This window comes from Arachis ipaensis, chromosome B07 (assembly GCF_000816755.2).
Source record: "Arachis ipaensis cultivar K30076 chromosome B07, Araip1.1, whole genome shotgun sequence".
Classification (NCBI taxonomy): Eukaryota; Viridiplantae; Streptophyta; class Magnoliopsida; order Fabales; family Fabaceae; genus Arachis; species Arachis ipaensis.
Window position 1 is genome coordinate 24,572,693 of NC_029791.2, and position 12,942 is coordinate 24,585,634.

A 12,942-nucleotide genomic window follows, 5' to 3' on the forward strand; every position below is an offset into this window, starting at 1 on the left:
CGCACGCCGCAACAACCACCAACCATGCAAGCGCAACCACCGTTCGTCCTCTTCTCCCCTGCATCACGCTGCGCATTTCGGATGAAGACACACCCTTCCCCGTCGCGCTATCACAGCTTCCTCCCCTGTGTGCCGCAGCAACCCCTGACCATGCAAGCGAAGCCGCCATGAGTCCTCTTCTTTCTTGCGTCGCACCGCGCATTCTGGAAGAAAATGCCACCGATCCACATCCGCATTCCACAGTCGTCACTAGAGGCAGCCAGAGTGCCGCTGTCCCGTGAAACCCGCACAGTCGCAGCCGTAATTGATTCACGATCCCGTTCTCCTGCTGTCGCTGCTGTTTCCTTCCCTAGATCGCGCCTTGAATTGCTGTCACGACTCAGGACCGCCGCATTGAATTGTCGTTGATTTTATTAGTAATGCGGATGGTTATTATGTTTATTTAATTTGGATTTAAGTACATACAATGAAATTTGGTGGATGTTGTGAATAGTTATTTTTATTTTAGGGTGGATGTTTATTTAATTTGAATTGAATTTAAGTAGATACAATGAAATTTGTTGGATATTCATTTTATTAGATATGTGAATGGTTTATAAATCGACGGCTTGATGGAGAAGAAGCTTGACGGCACTGAAGCTGGCTGGTGAGGGAGGGACCGACGGTGCAATGAGAGTTTGGGGAGGGGATATGCGACAGTAAGTTAAAAGGTGGATAGTTAAAGTGTAAAGGGTGAAAGTAAAATTTTTTGGAGGATAATTTGTGATAAATTGTGTTTTTTTCTATCTTTTGTAGACTAAAAGTGCAGTTTATTGTTTATGTTATTCATAATTTTTATATTTTTTATTATAAACAATGTAAATAATAAATTAAAAAAAATAAAATTAATTATAAATGTTATCAACCTAAAAAAAATAATGGCAAGTCTTCTTTGAAATTATGTAAAAAATGAGAAAAATAATGTCTTAGAAGAAAAGAATTAATAATGGTGCAACTCTTCTATGGAAGCTTCATGTGAAACAGGGAAGAAGCTAAAAACTTCAGTTCAGACGGAAAGAAAGAGGCTAGTTTTTCACATGCATGTTGTGCTCTTTTTTCTTTTTTTGGTGGCAAAATGCTTGATGACACTAAATTGGCATCAATTCGGTAAGTGTCTATTTGCTTGTTGCGCTTCATGATTTAAGGATTAATTTGGATTGATCTTTTTTAAAAAAAAAAATTAATAGATAAAAATTATTTTATATTTATTTTTTTAATAAAAATATTTTTTTTAAAAGAACTTCATTTTTGAATAATTGACACTACTAAATCAATTGATTTCTAATATTATATAATTGTCTTAAAAACAAAAGTGCTACATAGATGTCCAAGTTTACATTACATAAAGTACGTGTAAATTGAATGTATTTTTTATTTACCAAGAGAAGAGCCGTAGTGGCAAATCAATAGAAGCTATTAGGTTCGATTTACTTGAATACATTAACAAAAATATAAATCGAAGCTACCTAATATATTGGATCAATGTGATAAATCGAATTTAGTAAGTTCGATTTACCTATGTGCATCACCTATATAAATAGGAATAAAACATTAAACTCTCATTAAAGTAGAACTCACAATAGCTAGTGAACATAATTTTCTAGTTCTTATTAATGTATTTAAGTAAATCGACTTTAATAGATTCGATTTATTTGCTAGTACATTCCTCTCTTGATAAATCAAATCAAAGTCGATTTACATAGTTTCAATGTAAATCTAGACATTCATGTAACACTTTTGATTTTAGGACAATCACGTAGTACTAGAGAGTAATTGATTTAGTGGTTTCTATTACCCTTTATTTTTTAAGAAAGTACATTTTTCACTTAAGAAAACTAATCCAAACTGGTATTAAGTTTGGCAAACATGTTTCTATAATTGTTAGGTAACCAACTAGAGTACCAGCCAACCTTTTAAATTTCAAAAGACTCCATCCACCGCGTCCTCTTCTTGAAGAGAAACATCTCAAAACCTAAGAAAAAAAAATATCTAATAACCTATATAAAAAAAACCATCAATTTACTTAGAGAAAAACCTCTTAAACCTGTAAAAAAAAATACACATTTAATCTGAAAGAAACAATTTAAAAAAATAGTTAAAAAAATAGGAAGCCAATGAAAAACATCATCTGAAACTCATAATGCATTGAAATCACCTTCCATCAAAACGGGCGTGATTCGAGATAGCTGACGACGAGGTGATCGAGTTGACTGCTTGGACGGCGCGGGTAAACGCCCTTGCGTGAACCGCAATGGAGGATAAAGCTGCGGTAGATTACTTAGACATCCGCGAGGATTCGGAATGTGCGGAGCGATGGGGTGTTTGATCATATGCGAGCACTTCTGTGTGACAATGAAGGCCGCGCGATGGCAAGGACGATGCTGACGTCAATAGGGGGACCATGGCATCACAATGGAGAGGACAAGATGTCGGCGACGCGACGCAAAACGGCTGCAAGGGATGACGCGCGGGGAGCGGCGATTGCACGTGATGGAAGACCAAAGCGGAAGTCGATTCGTGCAATGAGGGTGACACAACCAAGACATGACGGCGGCTCGACGGTGTGGGAGGAGGCAGATGTCGAAGGTATTCTGGAGGAGGAACGAGAGAGAATACTCCGCCGTGTAACTGAGGGAATGATCCTTCGGTAAGGGAAGGTGACCCCCAAAGACAAGATAATCGAGATGATCCTTCGGTAAGGGAAGGTGATCGAAAAACGTTTGGGATAAGAACCTTCGGTAAGGGAAGGGGACTATCCCATCAATTTTATATAATAAGATATCTTTTTATATGACTCCATTCTTGTGTATGTCTAAATAACTTTGATTGTAAATTAAACTGAGGGAATGACCCTTCGGTAAGGGAAGGTAACCCCCAAAGACAAGATATCGAGATGATCCCTCGGTAAGGGAGGGTGATCGATCGAGATGATCCTTCGGTAAGGGAAGGTGATCGCCAAGACATTCGAGATAAGAACCTTCGGTAAGGGAAGGGGACTCTCATTTATACCGGTTTGAGCTCAATACCCTCCATATAAGTTATAAGTTAAGAAAGAAAGAAGGCACGAATGAAAGCTTGAGTTCTATGTTTTCCTTAGATTCGATTATGATTATGTTGAGGTTATCCTTCTGTTTTCCTATATGTTTTCCCTTTCTTTTACACACATGTTTTACAAAAAAGAAGATGCATATCACATGCCATGTTATACGCTTGTTTTTAAAATCCCGCACGTGGGCTGGAGATGGATATGGAGGTGTTACATAGCACTCCTACTGAGACGTTAGGTTCTCACTCCCTTTCTTTTCCCATACTATCTCCAGAGGAACATGGCACAGCGGATAGAGACGACGCAGTGCCCCCCAAAGGTAACTTCTGAGTATGGCCCTTCGAAGCACGCGTGGGTAGTTGCGACCACTACTACCGTGCTCCAAACTGTCTACTTAGGTCGAGAACCCGTGGAAGAAGAACCCCAGCTGCCCGTCATGACCTTCCTAGATAGGAATGCTTCATCATCTAGAAAGCGGCCACCTAAGGTGGTACACCTCGAGTCCGACTCCGAGGCCGAGGAAGAGGAAATCCGACGACCCTGGCCAGAAGGAAGACACCATGGAGGAGGATCCAAAGGAGGAGTTGAACCCTTGCGGAAGTCCAAAGGTGGAATACGTTCCCCCACTTCGGCACCCCGTCGAGTTTTGGTTCATCCCACGCAACGGAACTGGGTCTTCACTGCGCGAAAGGGTGTTGGAGGGAGACCCCTGGTACCTCGATTCATAAATAACTGAAGAGTCCTGATCAAGGATGGGATAGGATGCAAGTATGGGAGCCTCTTCGGCAAGATTGGTTTAGGACGTATTAGTTTCCTTTTCTTGTTTTAGTTTACCTTAAGTATTTCATACTCACGGTTAAGATGCTATTCCATTTTTATCAAAATTCCAACGTTTTAGTGCTACCCATTTTCCGCTCTACGCGCATTTACTCCTTCCTTGCGTAACGATTTAGTCATTTCTTTGCTTAACCAAGTTGGCACCTTATTTTAAAGACCCCCACGATAGTATAAAACTTAGGGTGTTACAATTATTGGTATCAGAGCAAAGTCGATCCTAGGAGATATGACTAATGAAGCCTCTTCCTATGGTTATCCATAAATAGGGAATGTCCAACAGTTCCCCCACCCTCTGCCGATGCACCCCAACGTCAAGGACGAGTCTTTGCCCTCAGCAGGTCTGTCAGAGGGTTTGCATCCTCATTTCAGGTAGATCATACCTTGCTAACCTAGTGTGCCTCCCTTTAGTAGGATTAGACATCATCCTAGGAATGGACTGGCTCAACGAAAACCGAGTCTTGTTAGATTATTTTGAGAGAAAAGTCATCTTCCCTTCTCAATCCATACGAGACACACGTGACCTTCCAAGATCCTCCGAAGACACCAGTACGAGGCAAGAATATGCCTTGCTAAATTCGGTAAAAGCAGACTCCCATCAGGAGTTCTGTGAGATACCAGTAGTACACGACTTTTCAGATGTCTTTCCCGAAGATATACCCTCGTTTCCCCTAACACGAGAGGTTGAGTTCTCCATATAATTGATGCCTGGGACAGGGCCAATCTCCATAGCCCCTTACCGGATGGCTCCATTGGAACTCACTGAACTGAAGAACCAACTAGAGGAGCTGCTGCAAAAAGGATTCATCCGACCAAGTGCCTCTCCCTGGGGAGCTCCAGTATTGTTTGTGAAGAAAAAAGACGGCAGCATGTGTCTCTGCGTGGACTATAGGCAACTCAACAAAATCAAGGTGAAGAACAAGTATCCCCTCCCAAGAATAGATGACTTAATGGACCAACTACAAGGTGCAACAGTGTTCTCAAAAATTGACCTGAGATCAGGGTATCATCAAATAAGGGTAAGAGAGGAAGACATTCCAAAGACAGCATTTCGAACGAGATACGGACACTACGAGTTCACCGTAATGTCTTTTGGGTTGACCAATGCCCCGCCGTCTTTATGGACTACATGAATAGAATTTTTCGACCTTACCTCGACAGTTTCGTGGTGGTATTCATAGATGATATTTTGATTTTCTCCAAGATAGAAGAAGAACACAGGGAGCACTTGCGTGTAATACTGGGAACCCTTCGAGAAAAAAAAGTTGTACGCAAAACTATCCAAGTGTGAGTTTTGGATGAAGGAGGTACAATTTCTTGGACACATGGTTTCCGGCAACGGAATATCAGTGGATCCCAGTAAGATAGACTCGGTACTAAACTGGGAAAGGCCGACGTCAGTCATAAGGAGTTTTTTTAGGATTGGCGGGCTACTATAGAAGGTTCATAAGAGGGTTTTCTCAACTAGCCCTGCCGTTAACCCGTTTAACCAGGAAGGATACCCCGTTTGCTTGGACGCCAGACTGCGAAAGAAGCTTCCAAGAGTTAAAGTGTCGCTTGACATCCGCCCCAGTACTAGCCTTACCTAACCCTGACATGGCCTTCGAAGTTTACTGCGACGCCTCAGGACAAGGATTGGGTTGCGTACTAATGCAATGCAAAAAGGTAGTGGCGTATGCGTCAAGACAACTGAAGACCCACGAAGCCAACTATCCAACTCACGACCTTGAACTAGCCGCGATAGTATTTGTGCTGAAGACATGGAGGCATCATTTGTACGGAGTTGAGTATTCTCCGATCATAAGAGCTTAAAGTACCTGTTCGACCAGAAGGAACTCAACATACGACAAAGGAGGTGGATGGAGTTTCTTAAAGATTATGACTTTGTTCTAAATTACCACCCAGGAAAGGCTAACTTGGTGGCTGACGCTCTGAGTCGGAAGGTACTCAAGGCATCATGGCTAATGATAAAATAGGCAAAGTTGATAAAGAATTTCAGAGACATGAACCTACAAGTCACCCTCGCTCCAAAAAGCATACGTCTGAACCACCTAACAGTGGCAAGTCAATTCAAAGAACAAATAACTAAGGCGCAGAGTTCCGATCCCGATTTTCAAGAAACCCTGAGCCTTGTCAAAGAAGGAAAATTGAAAGGCTTCACCGAAGGAGAGGACAAGGTGTGGAGATACCAAGGTCGAATCTGTGTCCCAAAGGAAGGCGATCTTCAAAGCAAGATTGCGGAAGAAGCCCACAAAGGAGATTTTACCATTCATCCTGGCATGACAAAGATGTACCATGATTTGAAAAAGATGTTCTGGTGGCCAGGGATGAAAAAGGATTTAGCTACGGTCGTGAATAAATGTCTGGTTTGTCAGAAGGTAAAAAATTGAACATTCGAAACCATCAAGGGTATTGCAACCCCTTGGCATCCCAGAGTGGAAAATGGGAGGACATATCGATGGATTTCGTCATGGGACTACCTCGTACTCAAACAGGGCGTGACGCTATATGGGTCATCGTGGACCGACTTACAAAGATTGCCCACTTTCTACCAGTCAAGGCGACCGACTCATTGGAAAGACTAGCCACGCTATATATCAAAGAGATCGTGAGGTTACAACAACCATAGTCTCGGACAGAGACCCAAGATTTACCTCGAGGTTTTGAAACGTACTGCAGAAGGCATTCGGGACAAAATTGTGCCTGAGCACATCGTACCACCCGCAAATAGATGGACAAATGGAGAGGACCATCCAGACGTTGGAAGACATGTTATGAGCTTGTGTCCTGGACAGACCAGGAAAGTGGGAGAGTCACCTACCACTAATCGAGTTTGCTTATAACAACAGTTACCATGGTAGCGTCGGGATGGCACCATATGAAGCACTGTACGGGCAAAGATGCCAATCTCCTTTATGCTGGTACGGACCAGAAGAGAAAGGCTACTTAGGACCGGAGTTAGTAAGACAGACCACGGAAGATATCAAGAGGATAAGAGAGGGAATGCACACCGCCCAAAGTCGACAAAAGAGTTATGCAGATCAACGAAGGAAACCCCTCAAATTTCAGGAAGTCGATCACGTATTCCAAAAAATCACCCCCACCACCGGGGTAGGGAGGGCTCTTAAGGTACAAAAACTAAGCCCCCGGTACCTGGGTCCATTCCAAATCCTCCGGCGTATAGGAAAGTCGGCATACCATCTTGCCCTACCACCAAATCTATCAAGACTACATGACGTGTTCCATGTGTCCCAACTCCGAAAATACCAGCACGATCCAAGCCATGTGTTGCAGCAAGAGGATGTAACACTCAAAGACGACTTGACTTTTGAACTACCAGCCATAGAGATTGTAAACAGAAGCATGAAGCAACTAAGGAGCAAGACGATACGACTGGTAAAGGTGGCATGGGGTAGCGGCAATTCCAGAGACTACACATGGGAAAAAGAGGCAGACATGAGACAGGAGCTCCCGGACTTATTTACAGGTAACAATCGTGGTGAGGATCTCCTTTCTCCCCAACAGTAAGGAAATTTCAGTAGGACCCCTAAGTTATCTAAACGACCAAGGAATGCTTCATCATCTAGAAAGCGGCCACCTAAGGTGGTACACCTCGAGTCCGACTCCGAGGCCGAGGAAGAGGAAATCCGACGACCCTGGCCAGAAGGAAGACACCATGGAGGAGGATCCAGAGGAGGAGTTGAACCCTTGCGGAAGTCCAAAGGTGGAATACGTTCCCCCACTTCGGCACCCCGTCGAGTTTTGGTTCATCCCACGCAACGGAACCGGGTCTTCACTGCGCGAAAGGGTGTTGGAGGGAGACCCCTGGTACCTCGATTCATAAATAACTGAAGAGTCCTGATCAAGGATGGGATAGGATGCAAGTATGGGAGCCTCTTCGGCAAGATTGGTTTAGGACGTATTAGTTTCCTTTTCTTGTTTTAGTTTACCTTAAGTATTTCATACTCACGGTTAAGATGCTATTCCATTTTTATCAAAATTCCAACGTTTTAGTGCTACCCATTTTCCGCTCTATGCGCATTTACTCCTTCCTTGCGTAACGATTTAGTCATTTCTTTGCTTAACCAAGTTGGCACCTTATTTTAAAGACCCCCACGATAGTATAAAACTTAGGGTGTTACACGCCGCGTCCTCTTCTTGAAAAGAAATATCTCAAATCCTAAGGAAAAAAACATCTAACAACCCACATAAAAAAAACCATCAATTTACTTAAAAAGAAACCTCTGAAACTCTCTAAAAATATATCCATTTAATCCGAAAGAAACACTTGAAAAAATAGTTAAAAGAAAAAGAACTTACTCTCGAAAAGAAACATCCCACAATCTAATAAATATAATCCAGTAACCCATATAAAAACCATCGAAAGCAACATCTAAATCCTGTAGAAAAAACATCTCTTTACTTGTAAAGAAATATTCAAAAAAAAAATAGATATACATATAGTGAAACATCCAAACTCACAATGCATTGAAATCACCTTCCATCGAAACGGGCGTGATTTGGGGTGGCCGACGATGAGAAGTAGACTTCTTCACAGGAGACAACCGCTAGGATTCGAAATGTTGCGGAACGATGGGATGTTTGATCCTACGCGAGCACTTCTGGGTGACGACGGTGGAGGCCGTGGCAAGGACAACACCGACGTCAAAAACGGGACCACAACGTCGCAATAAAGAGGACGGAATGCCGGCGACGCAGACTGCAAGGGATGATGCGCGGGAAGAGGCGATTGCACACAATGGAGGGCCAAAGCGGAAGTCGATTCGCGCAACGAGGGTGATGCAACCAAGACATGTCGGCGGCTCGACGGTGGCGCAGGAGGAGGCAGACGTGGTATTGTGGATGGGAGGAGGAAGAACGAGAGAGAGTACATGAGCTCATATAAGGAATAGTTTGTAGTTCAGGGTTGTACCAGGCTTGTACGAAGAAAGTGTAAAAATAATCTTTTTGAAAATTTTAAATTTTACAACTAGGATTAAGAGAGAGTTGACTATGTTAGCCTATACTATACTTAACCAATAAAAAAATAAGTAATTTTATACTATTAAATATAATTTTATACTATTAAAAAAATTAATAATAACTAATTAATGGATATAAATCACAAAATCTACTATTCTTAACACTCCTCTTTATATAATTGACTAATTGTTTTAGTTTAGGTCGTGCCGTCGTGGCAGTGCTAGGACTCTTCTATAATTATATCTCTGCAAATAATGTAATAGGGCACCCCTGTTGTAATTAGTAATAACTTGTTGGGGTTATTTTGTACTTCCCCTTCAACACATATTTCTTCGTGTTGACTTCATGAGCGTTCTTGATTTTCCATTACTGCTGGTTTCACTTTGGTCAAACGAACAGATTTTTCGAAAGCCCACCATGCCAGGTGTTCTTGACTTCTTGTTTTTCAATTGCTTATTCTCACCTCTATTATATGAACCTTTTTATAAAAGTAGTTTAATGCTATAAATTTTTTGTGTCATAATCTATAATATCAAAATTAACATAATTTTAAAAGATTTATATTATCGTAATGTTATTATAGGTAAAAATACTAGTTCTAAAAAAAAAAGATTAAGGTCCAGTTTGGATAAATAGCTTAATTAAGCTACTTTTGAAAAAATAGCTTAAACAATAAATGGTTATATTAAAAGTAGTTTATAAATAAATTATTTTGTGTTTAGATTTTAGTTTTAAAAGTGCTTATTTTAAAATAAATGTGATAAAAAAAACTTTTTATTATAAGAGAAGTAATTTTTTTTAACTTCTCTATAAACTCCTAAATAATTTTTTAAAAAACTAAAAAAAATTACTTTTAAAACTTCCAAAGCTCCTAAATATACTTAGGGTCTGTTTGAGAAACTCCAAAAGCTACTTATTTTAGCTTTTGACTTATAAAAAGTTACATTAATAGTGTTTGGTATAATTTTTTAAATAAACTTTTAACTTTTCAAAAAGTTATTTAAGAACTTTTAAAAAAGTTAAAAAATGTGACTTTTTCTATTTTCAAAAGCTATTTTATCACTCTTATTTAATGCACAACTTTAAAACAAAGATTTTTATAATAACTTTTCAAATACAAAATAACTTATTTAAAAGTTGCTATTAATAAAAGCCCTTAAAGCTCTTTTTTCAAAAGAACTTATCTAAAAAGTTTAGCTAAACTGCCCTTAGAAGTTTCTTTGAAAAACATTTCAAGTGAAAAAGAATACGATAATTCTAGGCCTGATCTGGTTTACCGTGTAGTGTAATCTCATCCCATCTCAAACAAGAATTTTTTGAGTCAAAGTGTGAAGTGTTCTACTGCAATTCTCATCACTCAGCGTGAGAAAACAAACATGGCGGGGTTACTCACTAAAATTCAGAGATATCTGAGGCAAGCACATGTATGGAGGTTTGTTGGTCTGGCTTCAACTACAGTTGGATTATCATGTTATGCTCTCAGCTCCTCCTTTAACCATCTCTTTGGAAGGTGGAACTTTCTCAAAATCTTTATCTATATTGTTTCCAGTATCACCATTTGTTTCATGATTTTATTTGCAAAGTCATGGCAATGCTCCACCACATTGCGATTCAAAGCTCACCTGTCTTTTCTGGCTTTGACAATAACCGCCATCTACTCCTTTTTCTTCGATAAAGATGTCAACGGAAAACCGGATGTTTACGGCCTAATTTCTTGTGCTGCGTTTGCTGTGATGTCGCTGAGCTTGTCGAGGCAGAGCCACTTGGGATTTGAAGTGGATTTGTTATATTTCTTCTTGGGAGCTTTGATTGTACAATTCATGAAGATACATTTGTTTTTAGGTATCTTTGGAGTGGGACTCAGCTACTCCCTCATCATTCTCCGTTCTTCTTTAGATTTGGAAAATGAGCATCAGAGGTTGGATGATCAGTATCACTCAGTTGTGCAAGTTGACTCAGATTCACAACAACAACAACAACAAGAAGCTGCACAAGTGGATTCAGATTCACAAGAAGTCAACACTGATATTGTCATTATGAAGACACAATTCACCGCTTGTATAGATGCTCTTAAGTCATGTGATAGGGAGCTTATTAATATGCTTTCCAATTATGCAAAAGATAACGTCAAGACCTTCATTGAATCCAACCTTGAGGACCATGTCCCGGTTGACAGCAACATGGTGATTGATGCGCTGCCGTCAAACATTATCGATGACCTTCAAGAAGGAGTGAAGTTCATGGTGGCAAATGGACTTCAGAAGGAGTGTTGCGATTCGTATAGCAGCTGCCGCAGGGAATACTTAGAAAAGTTCATTTCCAGTTCACACTTGAAACTCCCAAATATTGTGAATGTGGTTGAGGCGGAATCAACTGCTCTTGAATTTGAAGTTAGGAATTGGATTACCACTTCAAATTTAGCAATGAGGTTGCTGTTTCCCAATGAAAGAAGACTGTGCGAGCGTATCTTCATGGGGCTCAGCACGGCTACAGATATCGTATTCACCGAAATTTGCAGGGAATTCACGATACATCAATTCAATTTTTCAGATTGCTTTACATTTGAAGTTTTTCCCATGAGCGTAAAAGTTTTCAAGGCACTGAATGACTTGATTCCAGAGTATGAATCATTGTTTTCCCAGAAATGTTGTGATTCAATTAGAAATGAAGCTATCAGTACTTGGAAGAGACTGGGGAAAGCAACCAAAGGGATATTCATAGAGTTGGAGGATTGGATTTGCAATGATGAAGCCATATCAGATGTTCCTGACGAGCTTTATCCGATCTGCAGAAAAGTGATAGAGTGCCTTAATGTTGTTTTCAAAGCTTGGGTCATCCTTCCCCTTGAGAATTTTTTCGAAGAACACCCCATGGTTGTTTATAGAGAGGGAAGCCCGTCTTCATTCTTTATCCAGTTGATTAGGATAATAGGGCTTCTAGAGAAGCATCTGGAAGTCAGGTTCAAAAGCTGTCCGGACCGTGCTCTGCGCTGCATTACAGCCATGAATAATGTAAGGCACATTGAACAGAATGCAAAGAAATGGAACTGGGATACAAACCCCATGTATAATAGTGGCATAATTAGAAAACTGAGTGCAAAAGTCAGACAAAACCTTGAAGACTACCTAAGAATCTCGTGGGATGATGTTGTTGGGCTTTTAAAGCTGGGCGATAACGAAGCATACTCAGCGAAGTCTATGAAAGAGAATCTCAAATTATTCAACTTGCACTTTAAGGAAATATGCAGGGTTCAGTCTACATGGTTTGTCCTAGATGAGCAGCTAAGAAAAGAAATAAGAGAGTCCATAGATAATATCTTGTTGCCAATATATGGAGTCTTTATTGGAAAGTTGTATGATGTTCTTGGTTCTCATGCCAATGAGTATATTGAGTACTCAATGCTTGACATTGATGCTCTACTCAACGATTTCGTTTCGTGGATAACTTAAGATCTAGTGTGTGAAATTGTAATACAAAATGGCATGCTCATAATGGACCTTATTAAAGGGGAGATCATAGTTGTCATGGTTGTTTAATTTACTTGTATATTGATTGTGATTAGAAACGTAGGTAAGCTTTCACCATATTTATCACACCTTGGGTCCATGCCTCTTGATTCCTCTGTATTATTGATTGTAGTAATGCTTTTTTAATCTTTATCTAGTTTTTTTTATATTAAAGGTTAACAGCGAAAACGTGTGCTTTGAATAGATTATTGTCTGTGAAGTTGAAAGGAACAGAACAAACCTACCTAATTGAGTCGTATATCATGTTAAAAGACACAGACTTGAGCTGTTGAGGATCAACGCTGAGTCCAGAACTTGCACACAGCAGAAAAATGTCCCTTAGGTAATCTTAAGTTCAAGTACTGCTAAAGAAAACTAAACTATGATGCATGGACACTGACACAGACACGAGACATTAAGGGCTTGTTTGAGTGAGCTTTTAAAAAAATATCTTTTTTCGAGTTATCTTTTTTTAAAAGATCTTATAGAGAAGTAAAAGTAATTTTATGTTTGGATATCTCATGTAAAAAGGTC

The 12,942-nt window shown here is 40.1% G+C and overlaps 2 protein-coding genes across 3 annotated transcripts; both read left to right on the forward strand.

Annotated features, from left to right (window-relative positions):
* LOC107607008 lies at positions 6,788 to 7,763 on the forward strand. The gene is made up of 2 exons (XM_016308999.1): positions 6,788 to 7,406; positions 7,507 to 7,763. Exons 1-2 carry the CDS (start codon positions 6,788 to 6,790, stop codon positions 7,761 to 7,763), a joined length of 876 nt encoding a protein of 291 aa, XP_016164485.1.
* Positions 10,067 to 12,528, forward strand: LOC107607007 (exocyst complex component EXO70B1-like). 2 transcript variants are annotated; one of them, XM_021107507.1, is made up of 2 exons: positions 10,067 to 10,412; positions 10,580 to 12,528. In XM_021107507.1, the coding sequence occupies exons 1-2, from the start codon at positions 10,325 to 10,327 to the stop codon at positions 12,349 to 12,351; spliced, it is 1,860 nt and encodes a 619-aa protein (XP_020963166.1). In that variant the 5' UTR covers positions 10,067 to 10,324; the 3' UTR covers positions 12,352 to 12,528. The 2 variants fall into 2 exon arrangements, with proteins under 2 accessions (XP_020963166.1, XP_016164484.1); XM_016308998.2 differs by having other exon boundaries at positions 10,067 to 12,528.

What these genes read in the sequence shown, in the direction of transcription:
- LOC107607008 (XM_016308999.1), top strand. Translation starts at nt 6,788, where the DNA reads ATGGCACCATATGAAGCACTGTACGGGCAAAGATGCCAATCTCCTTTA. An exon ending in GCTCCCGGACTTATTTACAG is followed by an intron (nt 7,407 to 7,506) that starts GTAACAATCGTG and finishes TTCATCATCTAG; the next exon opens with AAAGCGGCCACCTAAGGTGG.
- LOC107607007 (XM_016308998.2), top strand. Translation starts at nt 10,279, where the DNA reads ATGGCGGGGTTACTCACTAAAATTCAGAGATATCTGAGGCAAGCACAT.